The sequence below is a fragment of the Pseudophryne corroboree genome, chromosome 9, assembly GCF_028390025.1.
Source record: "Pseudophryne corroboree isolate aPseCor3 chromosome 9, aPseCor3.hap2, whole genome shotgun sequence".
Lineage (NCBI taxonomy): Eukaryota > Metazoa > Chordata > Amphibia > Anura > Myobatrachidae > Pseudophryne > Pseudophryne corroboree.
Genome location: NC_086452.1, coordinates 436,451,697 through 436,472,370, shown reverse-complemented (window position 1 = coordinate 436,472,370; position 20,674 = coordinate 436,451,697). Strand labels below are relative to the sequence as shown.

The 20,674-nt window shown below is 45.8% G+C and overlaps 1 protein-coding gene across 8 annotated transcripts in view; it reads left to right on the top strand.

The window, feature by feature from the left end:
* The window catches only part of MITF (melanocyte inducing transcription factor), a 387,291-nt gene that overhangs the window by 200,016 nt on the left and 166,601 nt on the right, over positions 1-20,674 (top strand). The window contains exon 1 of one of the 8 annotated variants that reach the window (XM_063941059.1): positions 9,303-9,516. The exons of the other annotated variants lie outside the window; for them this stretch is intronic. Within the exon in view, the coding sequence (XP_063797129.1) occupies positions 9,473-9,516 (44 nt within the window). The 5' untranslated portion in view covers positions 9,303-9,472. Of the gene's footprint in view, positions 1-9,302; positions 9,517-20,674 lie in introns of those variants that run through there. 8 annotated transcript variants of the gene reach the window in all.

The window sequence follows — 20,674 nt, the reverse complement described above, 5'->3', positions numbered from 1 at the left end:
CTCTCTCTGCACATGTTATATCTGCCACACCTGCAGTGCACATGGTTTTGCCCAACTGCTAACAAATTTGCTGCTGCGATCAACTCTGAGTTACCCCCATAGATTGTAAGCTCCACTGGGGCAGGGACTGATGTGAATGGCCACATATTCTCTGTAAAGCGCTGCAGAATATGTGTGCAATATATATAACTGGTAATAAATAAAATAATAAAATAAATATGTCATTATCACGGTCACAGAATGTTCATATCATTGCCCTACCATTCTAATTTACATATATCTATCAGGGCCGGTTCAAGCCCTTTTTGCGCCCCGGGCAGTACATAGGGGCGTGGCTTCATACAGGGGGCGTTGTCAGTTACGCCCCCTGTACAGTAGTAGCGCCGCTGAAATGCTGAGCGGTGCGCGATGACGTCATCGCGCACCGCACAGAAAAGGTCCTCTCCACGAAGGGAACTAGACGCGTAGCGTCTAGTTCCCTTCACGGGGGGACACAGCCGGGGAACACAGCGGGCAGCGGAGGGCACAGCAGTAGTGGATCTTGCCATGTGCGGCGCCCTCCGGAAGGCGGCGCCCCGGGCAAAAGTCCTGCTTGCCCGTGGCAAGATCCACTACTGATATCGATATACAGCCAAAGCTTTAAAAAGTGTGCAATCCAAAAGGAAAAATTTGGTGCTCTAAAATGAAGATAGGTGAATAAACACTGAGGTTTATGTAGGTAAAACGTTTCAGGTTACCACAAACCCTTCCTCAGGCATTACAAACAGAATGTTATGTTACACATCAATAAACCTCAGTGTCTAGTCACCCATCTTCATTTTGGGGTGTTGTTCATTTTGATGTTGCGACCATATTCACCAGGATTAGATGCATACAACGGCTAAGCCCATGCAAAGTACTGGTCGCGCTACCCAAGTTCCAGTTTGGGCGCCCAAAAAGCACTAGTTACAGTAGGATGGATTTCGGCCTGCCACCGCATGACACAAGCATTGAAATGTCACTCATCACTTAAGATGGGAGCTGCGGGCGTGGGAAAACAATTGAATTCTCCCCATAGCGTGTCGTTTAATGCACAAAATTATTTACAAAAAAATATTGTATAAAATGACCTTAAGGCTGTGTGTTTGAGGCGTATATGAAACACAAATGCAATCTGTGTTTATACTTGGGTTCCATCTCTAATATATCTCATTATATTACTCATAAATTCCAAAATACTTCTGGTCCTTAGCGCCATCTAGTGGTCTAATTGTAATGTAAAATAAAATGCTTTCCAGGTGCTAGTAAACTATAACTAATAATCAATACATCTCTCAGCCGTGGAAGTACTCGGTTTGGTTGTTTAAACTTGGTTTCATTCCTTTATATTGGTTCTTTATTTTTTATTTATTACATCCCCCTCTGCTGGCCTGCAGATGTATTACGTGCCCTCCACTACGGACTCAATGTACTTAATTTCCCCGGAATCAACTTTACTTTGAATGAACAAATGAAATATTGGGCCACGTGGCAGACAGATTTTATCTTGGCACAGGAAAGGGAGCTAGGTATAGAGAAGCTAGCCTGACACTACACCTCTGTAACAAGGGCTATAAATAATCACAGGCTGCCAAGATCCCTAATCAGAATCTTTGGAATCTAGCACTGTGTTACATTTTGTTCTATAGTATAAATAAAATGAGCTGCTCCATACTTTATAAAGGTTAGGGCTGGTAAACAAGCAGCAGTATTACCCGCTGCTGGCCCTGGCAGGAGCACAGCTGGGAAGGGATTAGCTGCCGTGTCTGGCACGATTTATGGATCTGAAAATGTGATTCTATGCGTTCAGTTTTTATATTGCTGGCAGATCTGACTTGTCCCAGTCCTAGAGCTTTTTCTGGCACTGGAAGCTGTTTACATGAGTGGGTAGCAGGCAATATGCCAACAGTACCTAAAATACCTCGGAGTAGAGTCTGCTAGCGAGCGGACGACCAGAGTGGATATAACTAACAATAGACAGAGATTATTGGTTATTTTTAGAGGTGTGTAAAGCATCTGTGCGATGCGCCAGGGGCCATCGTATCTGCAGAATGAGGGTGCTCTGTGGTCTGTCAGTGTTACATTTCTGCATTATTTCAGACAGGTCTCTGTTCTGACCCACCCATTCGCCATAGTCCATGATCTCAAAAGTATAGAGAGCATAAAAGAATGGTCTTGGCATCTCGAAAACGTCTATAGCCCGGCATCGTTCAGCAGCAACATCAGGCGTCAGCTTCCGTAATGAGGACAGTGGCGAAACATATATCGGCTGCTGTCCTACTATGGCTATCCGCTTCTCCTGACGGGACAGCAGGGGAATGCACAGGAATCAAATAGTTTATTAATAGAGATGAGCGGGTTTGGTTTTACTCGGATTTACTCGGTTCTCAGAACGGCATCTTATTGGCTCACGGAATATCACGTGTTTTGGATAGCCTATAGGAAAAATACGGATAAAACCGAACTGGCGTTAAATCTGGCGAACCCGCTCATCTCTACTTATTAATATAATAAAGCATTTTTCCCTGTACTAAATATATTACTTTTCTTTTACATTCTTTCTTTTTTTTCCCCCTTGTACCCGTATATTTATTATAGAAGCTGTTAGTGGATGTCCAAATACGGACGTCCAGTGCAGTGTGCCTGTATGACCGGGCGAATAGGGAGCCAGGGCAGGTGGCCTAAGAGCTTATGAATATTCTTACCACCGGCAGGCAGTATTCCCATGGCATAGTTCTTGTGCTAAATTGCGGCAACAGATGTTCTAAGCAGCGATATATAAAATCTATTCTATGGCCACATCTTGATAACTAGACACCCAAGTGTCAAAAAAATGTAATTTCAGATTTAAAATGACAGTAAAAACAACAATTAAGAATTTGTCATATGCACGAATACATCTCGGGCCATAGCAGGATAATTCACCGCCCTGTGTGGCCCTGCCTCCCTAATATGTGACATCATGATGTTACCCTGAGGAGGCGGAGCCACTGGAAAAGAGGCTGAGAGTACTTGTGACCCTCCGGCCGGTTCTATGAGCAAGAAGCTGACCACTGAGGCCCAGAGTAACCTAAGGGGGGCTCTGCTGTGTTTTTGTAGGCTATGGGATTCCTGCCTAGGCACCCTGCAAGTCAAATGTAGGTGCCACAGGGGGAGCTCTGTGCCCTGCCCAGCTGCACGCCTCGTCCACCCCTAGTTTCGGGTGGGGTATAATAGATCTACACATATTAAATAAACAGTCAATATGTCGACCCCATATGGTCGACATGCAAAAGGTTGACAGGGTCAGAAGGCCGACAGTGAAGAGGTCGACTGTGTCTAATGTCGACAGGAAAAAAGGTCAAAAGGGTTAAAAGGCCGACATGAAAATTGTCGACACACAAAAAAAAAGGATGGCCCATGTTTTTTATGTTTTTTGGCCAAAATTTGTCCATTGCACAGTCTTTGACCACAATTATTGCAAATGTAGACCCTGGCAGGCTCACTATGCTTGCCACGCTCCAGGCAAGATTACTATTCCCCAATCATAGTACACGTGGATGGTAAACCAAGTAAAAGTAGAAAATAAAAATAAATAAATATGGTGTCGACTATTGTCACATCGACCCTTTGAACATGTTGACCATAGGCATAGCTGACCTTTTACCTGTCGACGTTTTGTCTAACTAGACACTGTCTATACATTGGAAGCCCCTAGTTACAGACCTGAATAAAGTTTACAAGTTTATTTTATGAATACTGTAGGTGCAGTGTTTTTTAAGAATAACTTTTTCCACTTGTGAGAATAAGTTCATCCCCTTTTTATGCAGGTAAAAATTATGCAAATTATTATTCAGTCCCTTAAATGAATGCAAAACTCGTAAATAAACCCCCCAAGTTAATGCATAATTGTCTGAATTAATGCTCCTCCGTTGATAATTGCATATTCAGATTAGTGTGGGAATATGGCAATGTTGACTGTATGGGACTGAATGTTTGTATGTAATTAAATAGAATGGTATACAGTGGTTGGAGGGAGCAGGGGAATGCATTCTAGCTAGGAGGGATCAGCAGGGAAAACACCCAAACCAGGATCTTGCCTGGGACTGAATTTATTAAAAAGTCACAGGGGTACTTTTCAGTAAATTCAGTGGTGGGTTCTCAAATTTATTAAGAATCTACTTTATCATCTATTTAATTATTTTTGGGTGCCTGTAAGTAATGGGCACTGTGGCACACCTGCCCATCTGCAAAACAATTGAATATCGCCCGTCGGGCACCCATTACTTATGGGAACCCAAAAACAGTTGAATTCCCCACTATAATTTCTAGATTAACCTTGAAGGACAAAGTCATTCTTCTAGATTATGTTGTATGAAATACTATTTTTGTGGTTGCTTATGTTTATTTGTAGCTACAACCTTCATTGTGTATATTTGTCTGTTTACAATTGTAACCCAAGCAAAAACACTGTAATCTTATCTACCTCTGTTAATAGACCTCTTCTTTGAAAGTGATGGCAGAAGACATGCCAACAGGAGGTGCCACACTCTCACTTCCTCACCCTTGCATGCCGTTGCACACTTTCAGCATAAGGGGGTGAGAAAGTGAATATTGCAATGTCTGACAAGCAGGCTCCTGTTCCCACTATGATAACTGCTCCTGCTTTCCAGTTATTTTCTATCTGCAATAACTTTGGCTAAATTGCTTAATTTTATATAAGAATGAAAAAACAAACAATGTTGTAACGCCAGTTAATTTATTCAACCCAGACTGGAAAAATAGATTGGAAAAGCAGAAGCAGGCTCTTAACACACCATGAAAAAGTTTGGCAATACTTTTTTGTTTTTTGTTTTGTTTTGTGTTGTAGAAAGGATTCCGCACAGTTTGATAAATCATATACTGATGGACTGGACAACATTTGTTGGTTATATATTGTGTGTGTGTAATTGTGGGATCTATGTACTAACTCTTGGAGAGAGATAAAGCATACCTCCCAACTGTCCCGATTTTCGCAGGACAGTCAAGTTTTTTTGGGACTGTCCCGCCATCCCACCTGCGGGCCACAACGTCCCATGGTGGTGGGGGTGGCGGGGGGATAGACGCTGTGCACATGGGCACAGCGTTTATTCAGCAGAGACAGGGGGACTCACAGAGCGCTGGGCATGCCCCCCTAACTGACAACAATGGGGGGGGGCATGGGTGGCTGTCGATTACGGCACTGTCGCGAAGTCACGCCCCCTTTCCCATAGACCACGCCCCCTTTTTGGGCACGTGCGCAGGAGTCCCTCTTCATCGTGTTTAAATGTTGGGAGGTATGGATAAAGTACCAACCAACCAGCTCCTAACTCATTTTACAAACGCAGCCTGTAACATGACAGTTAGGAGCTGATTGGCTGGTACTTTATCTCCGTCCACTTTATCTCTCTTCAAGGCTTAGTGCATAGACCACTGTAAAACATATTTAAAAAATTTTTATGTACTAGGGTCTAGAGGACAAGGAGGTCATGAAATAAAAATAAGCTGTAACCGTACGCTGACCCAGGAATTGCAGTATGTACAGTCACTGGTGCTACATCGTATTGCTGGGATCCACAGCACTAAGTATGGACCAGTGAAGCCGCTAAACCCTCCTGGATGCCTACTCTCCAGGAAGCTGCGGGAGGCTCCCATTTTTTGGAGTAGCCCCCCGCACCCCCGGAAGAGTAGGCAGGTCTCCCGCATCCTGCTCTCACCCTAGTGATGCGGGCAGGATGGAGAGATAATCTCCCATATTCGCAGGTCCGTGGGGTGGGGAAGGGGATAAAATGGCGTGAACCGCATCATTTTAACGCCGCCCCCTTCTCGAAAAAGACCCACGAATCACAACGTTTTCCGATGTGGGGCAGGGCTTGATGATGTCACAACTCGACTCCGCCCCCCGAAGTCTCCTGCAGCGTCTGCTCTCCGGGCTTCTCTTGGAGAGGAGACATTCAAAGTAGGCAAGTATGGTTTGCACCGACAGCCATACAGCTATGCACAGTGGTGCAGAGAGGGAGGGGGGTACTAATTACTTGGGCCCAGGCCTGATAGAGGGGCTCATTGGGGGCCAAGCTACCCCCCCCCCCCCCCACCCCCACCGCCCTCCTTACTTGGCAGCTGCAGCCCTTCTCCTTAGCCCAGCACACACTGCTGTTCCCTGGGAGACGCTTAAATAACACTTTTTCCTAAGGGTGGATGGCCACACCTCCCTCAATTTGCCCACACCCCCTGAATGTACCTGGGCTCATTCAGGCTTTCTACTGCCCTGGCCATGCACTGTTTAGTAGCATTGACATGGTATAGGTCGGTGATATTGATATTTTGTACTGGTCTTTGTCTTTTTATTTGTTCTTGATAGGTGGCAAAACATTTTTTTACTCACTGTAAGTACATGATTTACTAACATTTGGCCATAGACTGAGTCCTAGGCTCCTTGAGGCAGCCCTGTTCAAGGAGAAGAAGAAGAAACATGAATGAAAATAATGCAGGAGTTGCTGGTGACAGTAATCTGAAATGTACAAGTGAAACCGATAACAAGTAGTTTGCATGGAGTTCAGCGGGACTAATTATTAACTTACGTACATACATAACTAGCTTCAAAAGGTTCTGACTGTATTACACTGTGAGGGCACGTTCCCTCACACAGCATAGCGCTCTGTAGTAAACGCCTTTGTGGGGATTGCAAAGTGCTAGCCGATAATAATTGAAGTTTCTATCTGCAACACAGCTCCCGTTCACAGTGTATGGAAGGGCGGCTCTGGGAGATCATGTGATCTCCCAGCGCCGCCCCTGCCGCGTCTCCAACCCGGCAATATGCGGGGTTGGTGAGCGCAGTGTAGAAGTGGGCTCTAGCAAGGGTCGCAGCCGTGTCAGGCTCCCGGCTGCGACCCGTGCTAGCTAGTGGAAAAAGAGTATTACTGTACATCTGAGCATGCTGATGTGCACAATCATTGTGAGCTGGGAGGCAGTCACCTTGTACAAGTGGAAATATCACCAGTGAGCACACAGTACGATCACACTACATCCTTCATTAATTCATCCTGACATTTCTCTCCCAGGATACTGCTCATTCCACCCCCATGCATGTTTCCTGCAGTGGCGTAACTAGACATTTTTCTTCCCCAAGCCAAAAAATTCTCTGCCCCCCCGACCCTCATAATTGGCACTATCAAAGTGAAGAATTTGCATGCGCCAAATAAGGGTGTGGCTTCATTAAAATGGGTGTGGCTTTGCTGAAAGTGGCGTGACGTTGCAGGAAAAGACTACTTTATACCCCAATTTTGCAACCTGCACACCCAGACATTGGCGACCACAGGAAAAAAAAATAATCCTGATTCATGCCCCTAACATTATTTGTCATTATTCCTCCTTATAGTAATGCCCAGTATACATTATGCCACATACTGCAATGGCTCTTAGACATTATGCCACACACCGTAATACCAGTGACACATTATGCCACACTGCAATGCCTGTTATAAATTTTGCCACACACTGCAGTGTCCCTGAGACATTATACCACACACCGTAATGCCTGTGACACATTATGCCACACACTGCAATGCCTGTTATACATTATACCACACACTGCAATGCTCCTAAGACATTATGCCACATACAATGCCCGTGATACAGTATACCACACACCGTCATGCCTGTGACACATTATGGTATACATTATACCACATACCACAATGTCTGTGATACATTATGCACACACCGCAATGCCCGTGATACATTATGCCACACACCGCAATGCCCATTACACATTAAGCCCTACAGTAAGGCTTCTAATTACTTTTAAATTACCTGATCGTTGCCAGGGGTTTCCTGATCTTGGTTCCATGCACGGTTCCAGGGGTTTTCATGCTCAGGGTGTCATGCTCGTTGCCAGGGGTTTCATGTACTGGGTTTTATGCTCGTTGCCAGAGGTTTCATGCGCTGGGTGTCAAGCTCGTTGCCAGGGGGTAATGCTTGTTGCCAGGGATTTCATGTACTGGGTGTCATGGGGAGTAATGCTGCCCAAACCGCTCCCAGCTGTTTAGTGTGCCATGGGCACCGCTGCCCGATCCCCCCGTTACTGCTGCCCCCGCCGATCCACGGTAGCAGGGTGGCAGGGCTGCAGGGTGCCGCCGGCCGCCACCAGCGCTATGCGCTCCCGCGGGTCTCAGCATCTCCCAGACGCTAGAGGTCAGGTATGACCTCTAGCATGTATCCTCCATGACGGCGGCCATCTTGGAAGGGACATTTAGCAGATTGACATGCGGACGGCTAGTCCGCATGTCAATCTGCTCTGAATCAGTGTCGTCACCCCCGCAGCCCTGCGCCTACAAAGTGGCTGCGGGGGCAGTAGTTACGCCACTGGTTTCCTGTGCAGCCCAGCTTCCCACCACCTCCTAGGTAGTCACTAGGTCACCCTCACATGGTTGACATGGTCAAAAGGTCGACAGGGTCAAAAGGCTGACGCAGTAAAAAGGTTGGCATAGCAATGATCGACACCGAAAAGGTCAACACTTTTTTTTTGCATTTTTGGTTGTCATTTTGTATGTTTAACCACGTGACCCCAGTTACTGTACTGAGTCCCCTCGCATGGCTTGTTACGTTTCCAGCAAGGTGCCGAGTGCAGCGTGGAGGCTAAAGTTGAAAAAAAAGACCCCCTCCCAAAAAGTGTGTCGACAATGTGTGTCGACCATTTCCATGTCAACCATTTGAACCTACCGATCTTTTGTACCTGTCAACCTTAAGTACTGTTGACCTTTTACATGTTGACCTTTTGTACTTGTCGACATGTTGACCTTTTGTAGCTGTCAACGTATATGTCGACCATGTGAGGTTGACCTATTGACTGCTGGCCTTATTACTGTCGACCTTATCATCCGTATACCCTAGGCAGTGCAATCTTATGCTCATCATTACACAGTCAGTGGCTTCAATCTGTAATTCACAGGCGTTACTTCCAGACCTTGCATGTCCTGTATACTGTGTGCAATGCAAGATGCAGCATGCAATTCCATCCACATAACCTCACTCTCGGAGGATTATATGATCACTAGGTATGAATAACAAAACAACAAACCCCAGAGCAATATTAGGGGGTTTCCTTCCTCAGGGGGATTCTCCCCAGCTGGGCACTGGTGCTTCCAGTATCTGTGCCCTCTGGGCCCCAGAGATACATGTCCTCCCACTGAAGGAGCCCCTGCCCTTGGCACTGCTGCACTGCACACAAGGTTGTCCTCAGCCCCAGGTAGCTGCTGGATAGAACAGGTCGGTAACAGGCAGCAGACAGACAGCGGGGCACTGGCCAGGCACTCAGCTCTGTCTGGATTGGAGTTGCCAAGGTGTAATAAGGAGCCTCCCACAATGACACAGGCACAGGCAGAACTTCATTTGACTTTCACTGGCCTCTAAGGGTTTGCAGGACACCTTTAAGGAAAGAAATAGATCTATTGGGGCAATGGAGACACTTGGGGTACAGATGTTTCAGCCCTGCTTCTACCGGTAAGTAATGCTGGCATCTCACTGCAGGGACTTACCCTAGAGGGGGCAGCTGTGCCCAGGCATGGTTGTGTTTATTATAGTGCAGCATGTATAGGCTGGGTGCTGATGGGAGAGTGTGAAGTGAATGGCTTACCCACCTCCCTGCCAGAGTAACCCTGTGATGGGCATACCCACCTCCCTGCCAGAGTAACCCTGTGATGGGCATACCCACCTCCCTGCCAGAGTAACCCTGTGATGGGCTTACCCACCTCCCTGCCAGAGTAACCCTGCGATGGGCTTACCCACCTCCCTGCCAGAGTAACCCTGTGATGGGCATACCCACCTCCCTGCCAGAGTAACCCTGTGATGGGCATACCCACCTCCCTGCCAGATTAACCCTGTGATGGGCATACCCACCTCCCTGCCACCTCCCTGCCAGAGTAACCCTGTGATGGGCATACCCACTACCCTGCCAGAGTAACCCTGTGATGGGCATACCCACCTCCCTGCCAGAGTAACCCTGTGATGGGCATACCCACCTCCCTGCCAGAGTAACCCTGTGATGGGCTTACCCACCTCCCTGCCAGAGTAACCCTGTGATGGGCATACCCACCTCCCTGCCAGAGTAACCCTGTGATGGGCTTACCCACCTCCCTGCCAGAGTAACCCTGTGATGGGCTTACCCACCTCCCTGCCAGAGTAACCCTGTGATGGGCATACCCACCTCCCTGCCAGAGTAACCCTGTGATGGGCATACCCACCTCCCTGCCAGAGTAACCCTGTGATGGGCATACCCACCTCCCTGCCAGAGTAACCCTGTGATGGGCATACCCACCTCCCTGCCAGAGTAACCCTGTTATGGGCTTACCCACCTCCCTGCCAGAGTAACCCTGTGATGGGCATACCCACCTCCCTGCCAGAGTAACCCTGTGATGGGCTTACCCACCTCCCTGCCAGAGTAACCCTGTGATGGGCTTACCCACCTCCCTGCCACAGTAACCCTGGGATGGGCTTACCCACCTCCCCCCTGCCAGAGTAACCCTGTGATGGGCATACCCACCTCCCTGCCAGAGTAACCCTGTGATGGGCTGGTTAACCACTTCCTTGCCACAGAGCAACCGTACAATTGGTTAACCATCGCACTGCCACAGAGGTTAACCACCTCCCTGCCAAGAGTAACCCAAGAATGGGTTAGCGGTCTCCCAGCCACAGAATAACCCCTTGATGGGTTAACCATCTCCCTGCCACAGAGTAACCCTATCATAGGTTAACCACCTCCTTGCCAATAGTATCTTATGATAGGTTAGCGATCTCCCTGCCACACAGTAACCTAAGAATGAGTCTCCCTGACATAGACTAACCATCTGACTGTCATTATATTAGTGTGCCATTTCCCCAGTTAACCCCTTACCAGCCAGTCATCATATACATGCATATCATGCACTGTTAATCTTTTGCATTTGGCACTACATGGTAAATAGGGTTATGCCGCTTAACGCTTTCCCTGTGAATAGCTAATAAAACAAGAATACTAGAATGGCTCAGATTTTCAGTCAAATGGGTTGATATGTTTTTTTCTTGCAAATGATTGGCTGAAGAATTGTTGTGCTTATGGTTTCCAGAGGTGACAGAGCCATTCCAGTGCATTGTACAGGTTAACTCTTTGTGTGCCAGATGGAAGCACAAATGCTAATATACTGTATACTGATGCCTGCTACTGGATAAATGACTATAGCTGCTGCTGCAGGGAATATGAGGGATTATTTAATGCACAGACTTTTCTCTGATTCATTGGCTTGCTTTAATTGCTGTAAATTCATTTTTTGCTTGAACAAGCGTTATCGATGAAATTATACATGGCTGAATTTTTTAAAGATCCGTTGCTGGTTTGCCATCCCTGTGTAAGACTCCACTTTTGGACAAGTGTTGTACAAGGTAACAACCGAGCGAAACAATGATAAATGACAATCAGATGTAGGAACTGGCTCTGCCCACCTGGCAACTATTTAACACTCACCTGCAGGCACTAAGGCAAATTTGACACACTTACAGACCTAGTCTACGAAACCCAGTTTGTCCCAGTTAAGTTCCAGCTATTTGCTTACGCCTGGCACAGTAAACTCTCACACCCCACACACACCTCCCCTACACGTGACACGCACACACCTTCTAAACACGTCAAACACAGCTTTGTCTTACATGTGACAAATATTCTTCCGTACGTGTGACAGGCACTTCTGGAACTTGTGCCCTAACCACGCACATTCCTCCCGTCTCGCAGCCTTCTTCCGCTCTCCGTCTCTCTTAAATACATTTGTTCTTTTGATAGTAACTTCTACACGAGAGATCTATGACAAACCATTTTCTTAGGATAAAGCCGAATCTGTGACCTCTTGGACACGCAGAGATTTACTGTGGAACGTTCCCAAAGTTCAGCCGTACAGAAAACTTCCCCCTGACCAATGTAACTGTTCCGTGTCTTGACAGGAAGGGTCACTAATGAAGGCCTTGGATTGGCCGCAGACAGTTTTCATAATCATTGCCAATTGTATAGCTGTCTCTGATGCAAACCATTAGTATCTCCTAAGGGGTGTGGATCATAGGGTCCGCAGTAACTAGGTCGACAGTCATTAGGTCGACCACTGTTGGTCGACAGTGACTAGGTCAACACCAGAAATAGGTCGACACGGTCATTAGGTCGACATGAGGTTTTTTTTCGTGAAGTGACCGGGAACCCCATTTAGTGCACCGTATCCCCTCGCATCGCTCGCGACTTCGGGTAAGGTGTCTCGCTCCGCTACCATTGCGCTTGGCACAGGTTACTATTCCTGATCATAGTCCACGTGGATCGTAAAGTATGGAAAAGTTTAAAAAAATAATTTTTTTTGAAAAACTCATGTCGACCTTGTCCATGTCGACCTAGTAACAAAGTCGACCTATAGACCATGTCGACAGAATGCATGTCAACCTAATGGGTGTCGACCTAAGTTCTGTCGACCTGAAGACCGGATCCCTTCCTAAGATATGTATTTCCATGGACTATACCTGACTTTTGTAATGGCTGGGAGTGTCGGCAGTGTTGTACTTACAGGGACACTAATCACAATTGTTTCATTTAAGTTGTAGAAATATGCATTGTGTGAATAGGTATCCAGTTGACCGGTCAATATTGAGAAGGTTGACATTCATTTTGTTGACACCAGAAAGGCGATAGGTTCTGAATGTCACCAGTACGAATGTCGACGTGGTCATTACGTCGACAACCAAAATCTAGTTACTAGAGATCTAGCCTGATGCTGGCACACTATCCTCTTGTGGTATTTAGTGTGACTGAAATATTACACTTGTGTCTAATACAGGATGAGCGAGTATTCGTTGACTGTTTTACTTTCCTGTTACCACTATATTGAATACTTATAGTTTTCTGTCGATCACTCCCTACAGAGAGGCAGTTCAATATCATACGCAAGGCATCTGGGAAGGGAGGGGTATGGCTTATTTTTTGGAGGCAATGCCCAGTCTAGCAAGCCTTTGATTTGATTAGTGATGAGTTGATTTGATTAGTGATGAGTTGATTTGATTAGTGATGAGTTGATTTGATTAGTGATGAGTTGAGCCCATTCACTTCATCTATGGTTACTCATTTTTGAAATATTCACTTTCTTTTGTGTTTGTCTTTATTTTCCCTTTATGTTTCTGTTTATGCCCTGTATTTATTCTTTCACCTTACGTAGACTTCTGAGTTATTTATTTGAGTTTAGAAATCTGTAAGAATGACTAGTCAGGTATGAAGGTCTAACCGTGTAGGCCATAGTAACAGAGCTATTTGCGTCATCATCACCCTTCCGTTCAGTTTACAATGACGCAGTTCACCCATCACAGAAGAGAGTGGACTAGGATCCGTGAGGTTGACCTACTCAGCCAGTTTCTAACTCTTATGCTGGATCACTTAGCTATAAGCTGCAACACCCCCTCTTCCCAATCTCTGAACCATGTTCTGGGTCATGTTACCACTCCCAGGTTTTTTTGTATATTTGTTCATTTATGGGTGTTTTTTGTTTATTTTTTATTTAGTTTGATTTTTGGGGGGACATTTTCCTATATTATATTATATTATATATTTAGGGCATTTCCTATATCTACTAATTAAAACTGATCTAAATTTTATTTTATCAATTTTTGTTTTTGTATTGATAGATAACACCTTTATAATTTACAATTGATACAAAAACACCAAATAGTACCGAGTGCTGCTTACAAATCTTGTTTTCGCCTGGTCTGTTCTTTATCATTTGTGTTTGTTTTTGCCCCCATTGATGACTTACCACTGGGCATGAATCCATGAGGGTGGGGTTACTATAGCAAACAAGGGGAAAACAAATAATTTACCTGTGATCTCAGTCCATGAAAACCTACGTCATGGGGTCACCATTTAGTAAGGTTCAAATATTTGACTTTTGCAAACGTTTATGTCAAATTGTTGTTGTTTTTTTCTCAGTAAGGTGCAACTGAGCACAATGGAAGCCTATGTTATGGGTAGAATACGAAATATATATATTTATATATTTCATACTGTATCTTGGGCAGCTGTAAAATGAGCAGTTAGGAGACATTATAAAGACACAAGTACTTAGGTTACAGTAGCCTAATCATTTAGCGTTGGTGGTATGTTATTCAGTAAGTTGGTCACAAACCAACATTTTGATATAAAATATTAGTACAATATTCAATGGGGCAGATGTATTAAGCCTGGAGAAGTGATAGAGCAGTGATAAGTGGCAGGTGATAACACACCAGCCAATCATTACAGGCTCGAAAAATTATAGTTAGGAGCTGATTGGCTGGTGCGTTATCACCTTGCACTTATCACTGCTTTATCAGTTCTCCAGGCCTAGTACATCTGCCCCAGTATTTGACTGATAAACTTCGGACGCCAATATCGTCGTTTAAAGTTCACCGTCACTACTGGAAATATTTTTGGATGCTGGTAAAAAGGGCTGGGACTGGGAAAAGGGCTACCAATTAGTTTAATCAGTGAAACTAATTATATTACTGCACATTTGCCATACTGCTACAGTTATGCTATGGGATGAGATCAGTAGGATCAGTTATAGTCAACAGGCGGCCCACCTACTGTAGTTTTCACCTTTAGCCCCCCCGTACTGCACCATCTGTTAACTGGTGGTGCAATACTGTACAAACTAATGATAATACAGTATTAATGTAGTGACAGTTCCAATATTCTCTTTATATAGCAGTTATGTTGTGAGAATTCAATTGTGCGTGACAATTTTTCAGGTGAAAAAAAAACAGGCTGTTTTTGTGATTTTTGCCCGGTGTTCTTTATCGTGCAATTCGTTTGCAGCCTGTTTTTTTTTTTGTTTTTTTTTGCCTGTTTTGGGGAGAAAACACATGGATCCCAGGATAAGTTTCCAGATCCATGTGTTTTCGCAGCCGTGATCGCAAAAATGGGTCAGTTATCCGGGATTGATTTTTCACCTGCCTCCGGGCAGGTGAAAAAAAACTGCGGCAGTGCAGGCTTTTGGGGCTAATTGGATAGTCCCCAGGGGATTAATTAGCTGCTATAATCTACCGTGGCTAATTGAATTCCCTTTATAGTGTCAATATCTAACGCTCTAAATAGGTTTTTATAATGATTTTAGAATTCATTACAAAAACATGTCTTTTGCAAACTATAATTGCATAATATTTTCATTAAGATAATACCAAGGTGTCACCACTGCAAGTTGTACCTGAACTATTCCTACATTTACATAATATTATTCCTACATTTACAAAGTACAGTAACACCTTCGTTATGGTAAAATAATCTGCGTCTGATACTACGGTGAGCTACAAACCACTTTATGAAATAAAAATCTCTCACACAGTACATCTGTTCTACCAATGGGACGCTGACTTTTTACACTATTCCTTGTGGCTAGAGAAAAGATGAATAAATAAACAAGAAGCCTCCTGATCACCATGTCCTCAAGCGCTGAAGCATATCAACCTGTATAGCTGTGTGCATAAGCAGTAGCAGCTTCTAGATTGTATTAATTATTTACTAACAGATCACGAACAAGCCCTGTCGGGTTTAGAAATGATAAAACCTTAGCCCATACTGTATTGCGGGACGACAGCTGCAATGGAAAACTACTGCATGACTTTTATGCAATTTTCTCATACGTCCTAGAGGATGCTGGGAACTCCAAAAGGACCATGGGGTATAGACGGGATCCGCAGGAGACATGGGCACTTTAAGACTTTAAATGGGTGTGAACTGGCTCCTCCCTCTATGCCCCTCCTCCAGACCTCAATTAGATTCTGTGCCCAGAGAGACTGGACACACACTAGGGGAGCTCTCCTGAGTTTCTCTGAAAAAGACTTTTGTTAGGTTTATTATTTTCAGGGAGACCTGCTGGCTACAGGCTCCCTGCTTCATGGGACTGAGGGGAGAGAAGCAGACCTACTTAAGTGAGATTGATAGGCCTGCTTCTTAGGCTAGTGGACACCATTAGCTCCAGAGGGTCTGATCACTTGGTATAGCCTAGCTGCTCGTTCCCGGAGCCGCGTCGTCGTCCCCCTCACAGAGCCAGAAGAAAGAAGCCGGGTGAGTAACCGAAGTACAGAAGACTTCACTAAAGACGGCAGAAGACTTCAGTCTCAGAGGTACCGCGCAGCGGCCGCGCTGCGCGCCATTGCTGCCACACACCAGCGGCACTACTTGGGTGCAGGGCGCAGGGGGGGCGCCCTGGGCAGCAATAATACCTCAAGTCAGCCTGGTAAAAGTAATATACAGTGCATAGGCACTGTATACAAACCCCCGCCAGTATAAAAAATAGCGGGACATAAGCGTGCCATTACGGGGGCGGGGCTTGGTCCTCCCAGCTCTAATCAGCGCCATTTTCTCTCCACAGTGAGCTGCAGAGACGCTGGTCCTGGCCTCCTACACTTCTGTGAAAAGTAACAGGGTGCTAAACAGGGGGAGGGGGGGCACAGCAAATTTGGTGTTGATTATTATTATTATTTATTAAAAGCGCTGACAGTTCTGGGGCATTATTATATACTTTCAGACCGGGATAGGCGCTGGGTGTGAGCTGGCAAACTCCCTCTGTGTTTCTCTAATAGGTCTTATTGTGGGTCTGTCCCCTATAGCCCAGTATGATAGTGGTGTCGGTACGAGTGTGTCGACATGTTGGAGGCTGAAGGCTCTTCCCAGGAGGAGGATGGATTGGGGACAGAACAGTGTGGGAGAGTGAATCTGTCGGCACCGCGACTGCTGATTGGGTAAATATGTTGAGTGCCTTGAATGCAAATGTGGCTTTATTAAATAAGAGATTGGATAAATCTGAGGCTCAGAACCAAACATGGAGACAATCCATGGAAGATGCTTTATCCCAAACGCAGGCTCCCTCAGGGTCACAGAAACGTCCATTTACCCAAATAGCAGACACAGACACTGACACGGATTCGGATTCCAGTGTCGACTATGGTGATGCCAGGTTGAATCCTAAACTGGCTAAGAGCATTCAGTACATGATTGTGGCAATAAAAGAAGTGTTACATATCACGGAAGACCCTGCTGTTCCTGGGACAAGGGTCTGTATGTTTAAAGGAAAGAAACCTCTCATGAACTGAACACTCTTTTTGAAAAGGCTTGGGAAATTCCTGACAAAAAGGTGCTTATTCCCAAGAGAATTATTATGGCATACCCGTTCCCCTCTGAGGATAGGAAAAAGTGGGAGTCAACCCCCAATGTGGACAAGGCTCTAGCACGGCTGTCCAAGAAGGTGGCGCTTCCGTCCCCTGACACGGCGGCCCTGAAGGATCCTGCGGATCGTAAGCAGGAAACTACTTTGAAATCTATTTATGTCACTACGGGTACACTGCTCAGACCTGCCGTAGCATCAGCATGGGTGAGTAGTGCAATTGAAAAGTGGGCAGATAACTTATCATCTGACTTGGACACCCTGGATCGGGATAGCATTCTTTTGACACTGGGTCATATCAGGGACGCTGCAGTCTATCTAAGGGAGGCTGCGAGAGATATTGGCCTCTTGGGATCAAGGGCCAATGCCGAGGCAATCTCGGCTAGGAGAGCATTATGGACTCATCAATGGAATGGTGATGCTGACTCGTAAGAGGGCTATGGAGGCTCTGCCGTATAAAGGTGGTGTTTTGTTTGGTGAGGGCCTCGCGGACCTGGTATCTACAGCTACCGCGGGTAAGTCATCGTTTCTACCATATGTCCCTGCACAACAAAAGAAGACGCCTCTTTATCAGATGCAGTCCTTTCGGTCTAATAAATTCAAAAAAGGACGAGGGTGCTCCTTCCTTGCTGCTAGAGGTAGGGGAAGGGGAAAAAAGTCGCCGGCTGGGGCAAGCTCCCAAGAGCAGAAGTCCTCCCCGGCCGCTGCCAAATCCAGCGCATGTCGCTGGGGCTCCGCTGCTGGAGTCCGCACCGGTGGGGGCACGTCTTCAACTCTTCAGTCAGGTCTGGGCTCGTTCGGCCCTGGATCCTTGGGTGCTAGAAATAGTGGTCCAAGGATACAAACTGGAGTTTCAAGACGTGCCCCTTCACCGATTTTTCAAATCGGCCATACCAGCTTCTCTTCCAGAAAGGGAAGTAGTATGCGCTGCGATACAAAAGCTGTGTCTGCAGAAAGTTATTGTCACGGTCCCCCCTTCACAACGGGGAGAAGGTTTTTATTCAAGCCTGTTCGTGGTCCCGAAGCCGGATGGCTCGGTCAGACCGATTCTGAACCTAAAATCCCTCAATTTCTTTCTAAAACAATTCAAATTCAAGATTGAATCTCTCAGATCAGTGATCTCCAGTCTGGAAGGGGGGGATTTTATGGCGTCAGTCGACATAAAAGATGCCTACTTACATGTCCCAATATATCCTCCAAATCAAGCTTACCTGAGGTTTGCTGTTCAGGATTGTCATTACCAGTTTCAGACGTTACCGTTTGGTCTTTCCACGGCTCCGAGGATTTTCACCAAAGTAATGGCGGAAATGATGGTGCTCCTGTGCAAGCAGGGTGTCACAATTATCCCGTACTTGGACGATCTCCTGATAAAGGCGAGATCAAAGGAGCAGTTACTAAGAAACGTTGCGCTCTCCCTGACAGCCCTGCAACAACATGGTTGGCTCCTAAATTTGCCAAAGTCACAGTTGGTTCCGACGACACGGCTGTCATTCTTGGGCATGATCCTAGACACGGAACTGCAGAGAGTGTTTCTCCCAGTAGAAAAAGCTCTGGAAATCCAGAACATGGTCAAGGAGATTCTGAAACCGGCAAGAATGTCGATTCATCAATGCACTCGGGTGCTGGGGAAGATGGTGGCAGCATACAAAGCCATTCCGTTTGGCAGGTTCCATGCCAGGGTGTTTCAGTGGGACATGTCTGACAAGTGGTCCGGGTCTCACCTGCATATGCACCGGAAGATAAGCCTATCCTCCAGGACCAGAGTATCTCTCCTGTGGTGGCTCCAAAGTTCTCACCTCCTGGAGGGACGCAGGTTCGGGATCCAGGACTGGGTCCTGGTGACTACGGATACAAGTCTCCGAGGCTGGGGAGCAGTCACACAGGGGGGAAATTTCCAGGGAAAATGGTCAAGCCAGGAATCTTGTCTGCACATAAACATTCTGGAATTAAGAGCCATCTACAACAGCCTTCTACAAGCGGAACATCTTCTTTGCGGTCTGCCCGTCCTGATTCAGTCGGACAACATTACAGCAGTGGCGTACATAAACCGCCAGGGTGGAACAAAGAGCAGAGCGGCGATGGCGGAGGCCACAAAAGTTCTCCGCTGGGCAGAAAAACATGCAAGCGCTCTGTCAGCGGTCTTCATTCCGGGCGTGGACAACTGGGAAGTAGACTTCCTCAGCAGACACGATCTTCATCCAGGAGAGTGGGGTCTGCATCAAGAGGTCTTTGCAGAAGTGACAAGTCATTGGGGAATTCCTCAAACATACATGATGGCGTCTCGCCTCAACAAGAAGCTTCAGAGGTATTGTTCCAGGTCGAGGGACCCTCAAGCCAGTGCAGTGGACGCCCTGGTGACACTGTGGGTGTTTCAGTCGGTATATGTAAATCATAATTTAATGGACATGTTACTGAAACAGGCTAGCCTTCCCATCTGGAAACACGCTGCTTATGTCCCTGGGCAAATGTTACTATGATACTGTACCTCCCCATACTTTCCAATATGCCTGTCCTTAGCAGTAGAGTAGTGACTCTAGAAGAGGAAAAGTGCATATGGGAATGAACAATGGGCATCTTTAAGACTGAATGGGAAAGTATTGGGGTGGGGCTTTTTTGTTCTAGGAGTTGATGTATCAAACCTTCTAAAGAGGACAGGTGGAAAAGTTTGTTAACAGACCAATCAGCTTTTAGTTATTACTCTATAGCATGGACTTGATAAATAAGAGCTAGAAGTTGATTGGTTGGTACGGGCATTGATGTGAATAGTGGTTGCTGTAGTTGGCTGTAAATCTAGACATTGGACCAAGCTGTTTTTGCTTGTGCATTAGGTAGAACATATACTAATACCATGTTCTGACATGTGGCCCTTCATTTTCCAAAAGGGCCCTGCGTTGCGGTGATAGTGTCAGGCTGCAAAGCTTCTTTCACTTTCCTTACAATTGTGTGCAGCTAAAAGGGCTTTTCATTTGGTAACATAAAGCCCATGATACGACTCCTCTAACTGATATGACAGGGTAAAATGATTGAGTTTAAGGCTGTGTCCTTGGCAGGAGAATATTTAACGTGGTGCCAACTATTTTTTCCATTTCAAGCTGTGCCAGTAGGATTGCTAAATGGAATAGCTTCACATCCCACAGTCAATTATTAAGTTCAGGAATGTAGCACAAAGGACTGTAGCATATCAACTGTAGTCACCTTCCCTCTAGGTGAAATGTAATATTATATATTTATTGATCTATATACATGACATGTACAGTAGGCAGCATATATACAGTATATATGCAAGCCTATCAAAGTCTTCAGTACTTTCTTAAACTTTTTAAAAATTTTAACTCAACTACCACCCCCTGCACAGGTCACACAAAACTTTTATTCTCCATCAATACTCAAACACAGCCCTGCTATTTGACTGCCCCACTTTTTCCCCTTTCACTCATAATTACCCGGTTTGAAGCCACAGCTCCCCT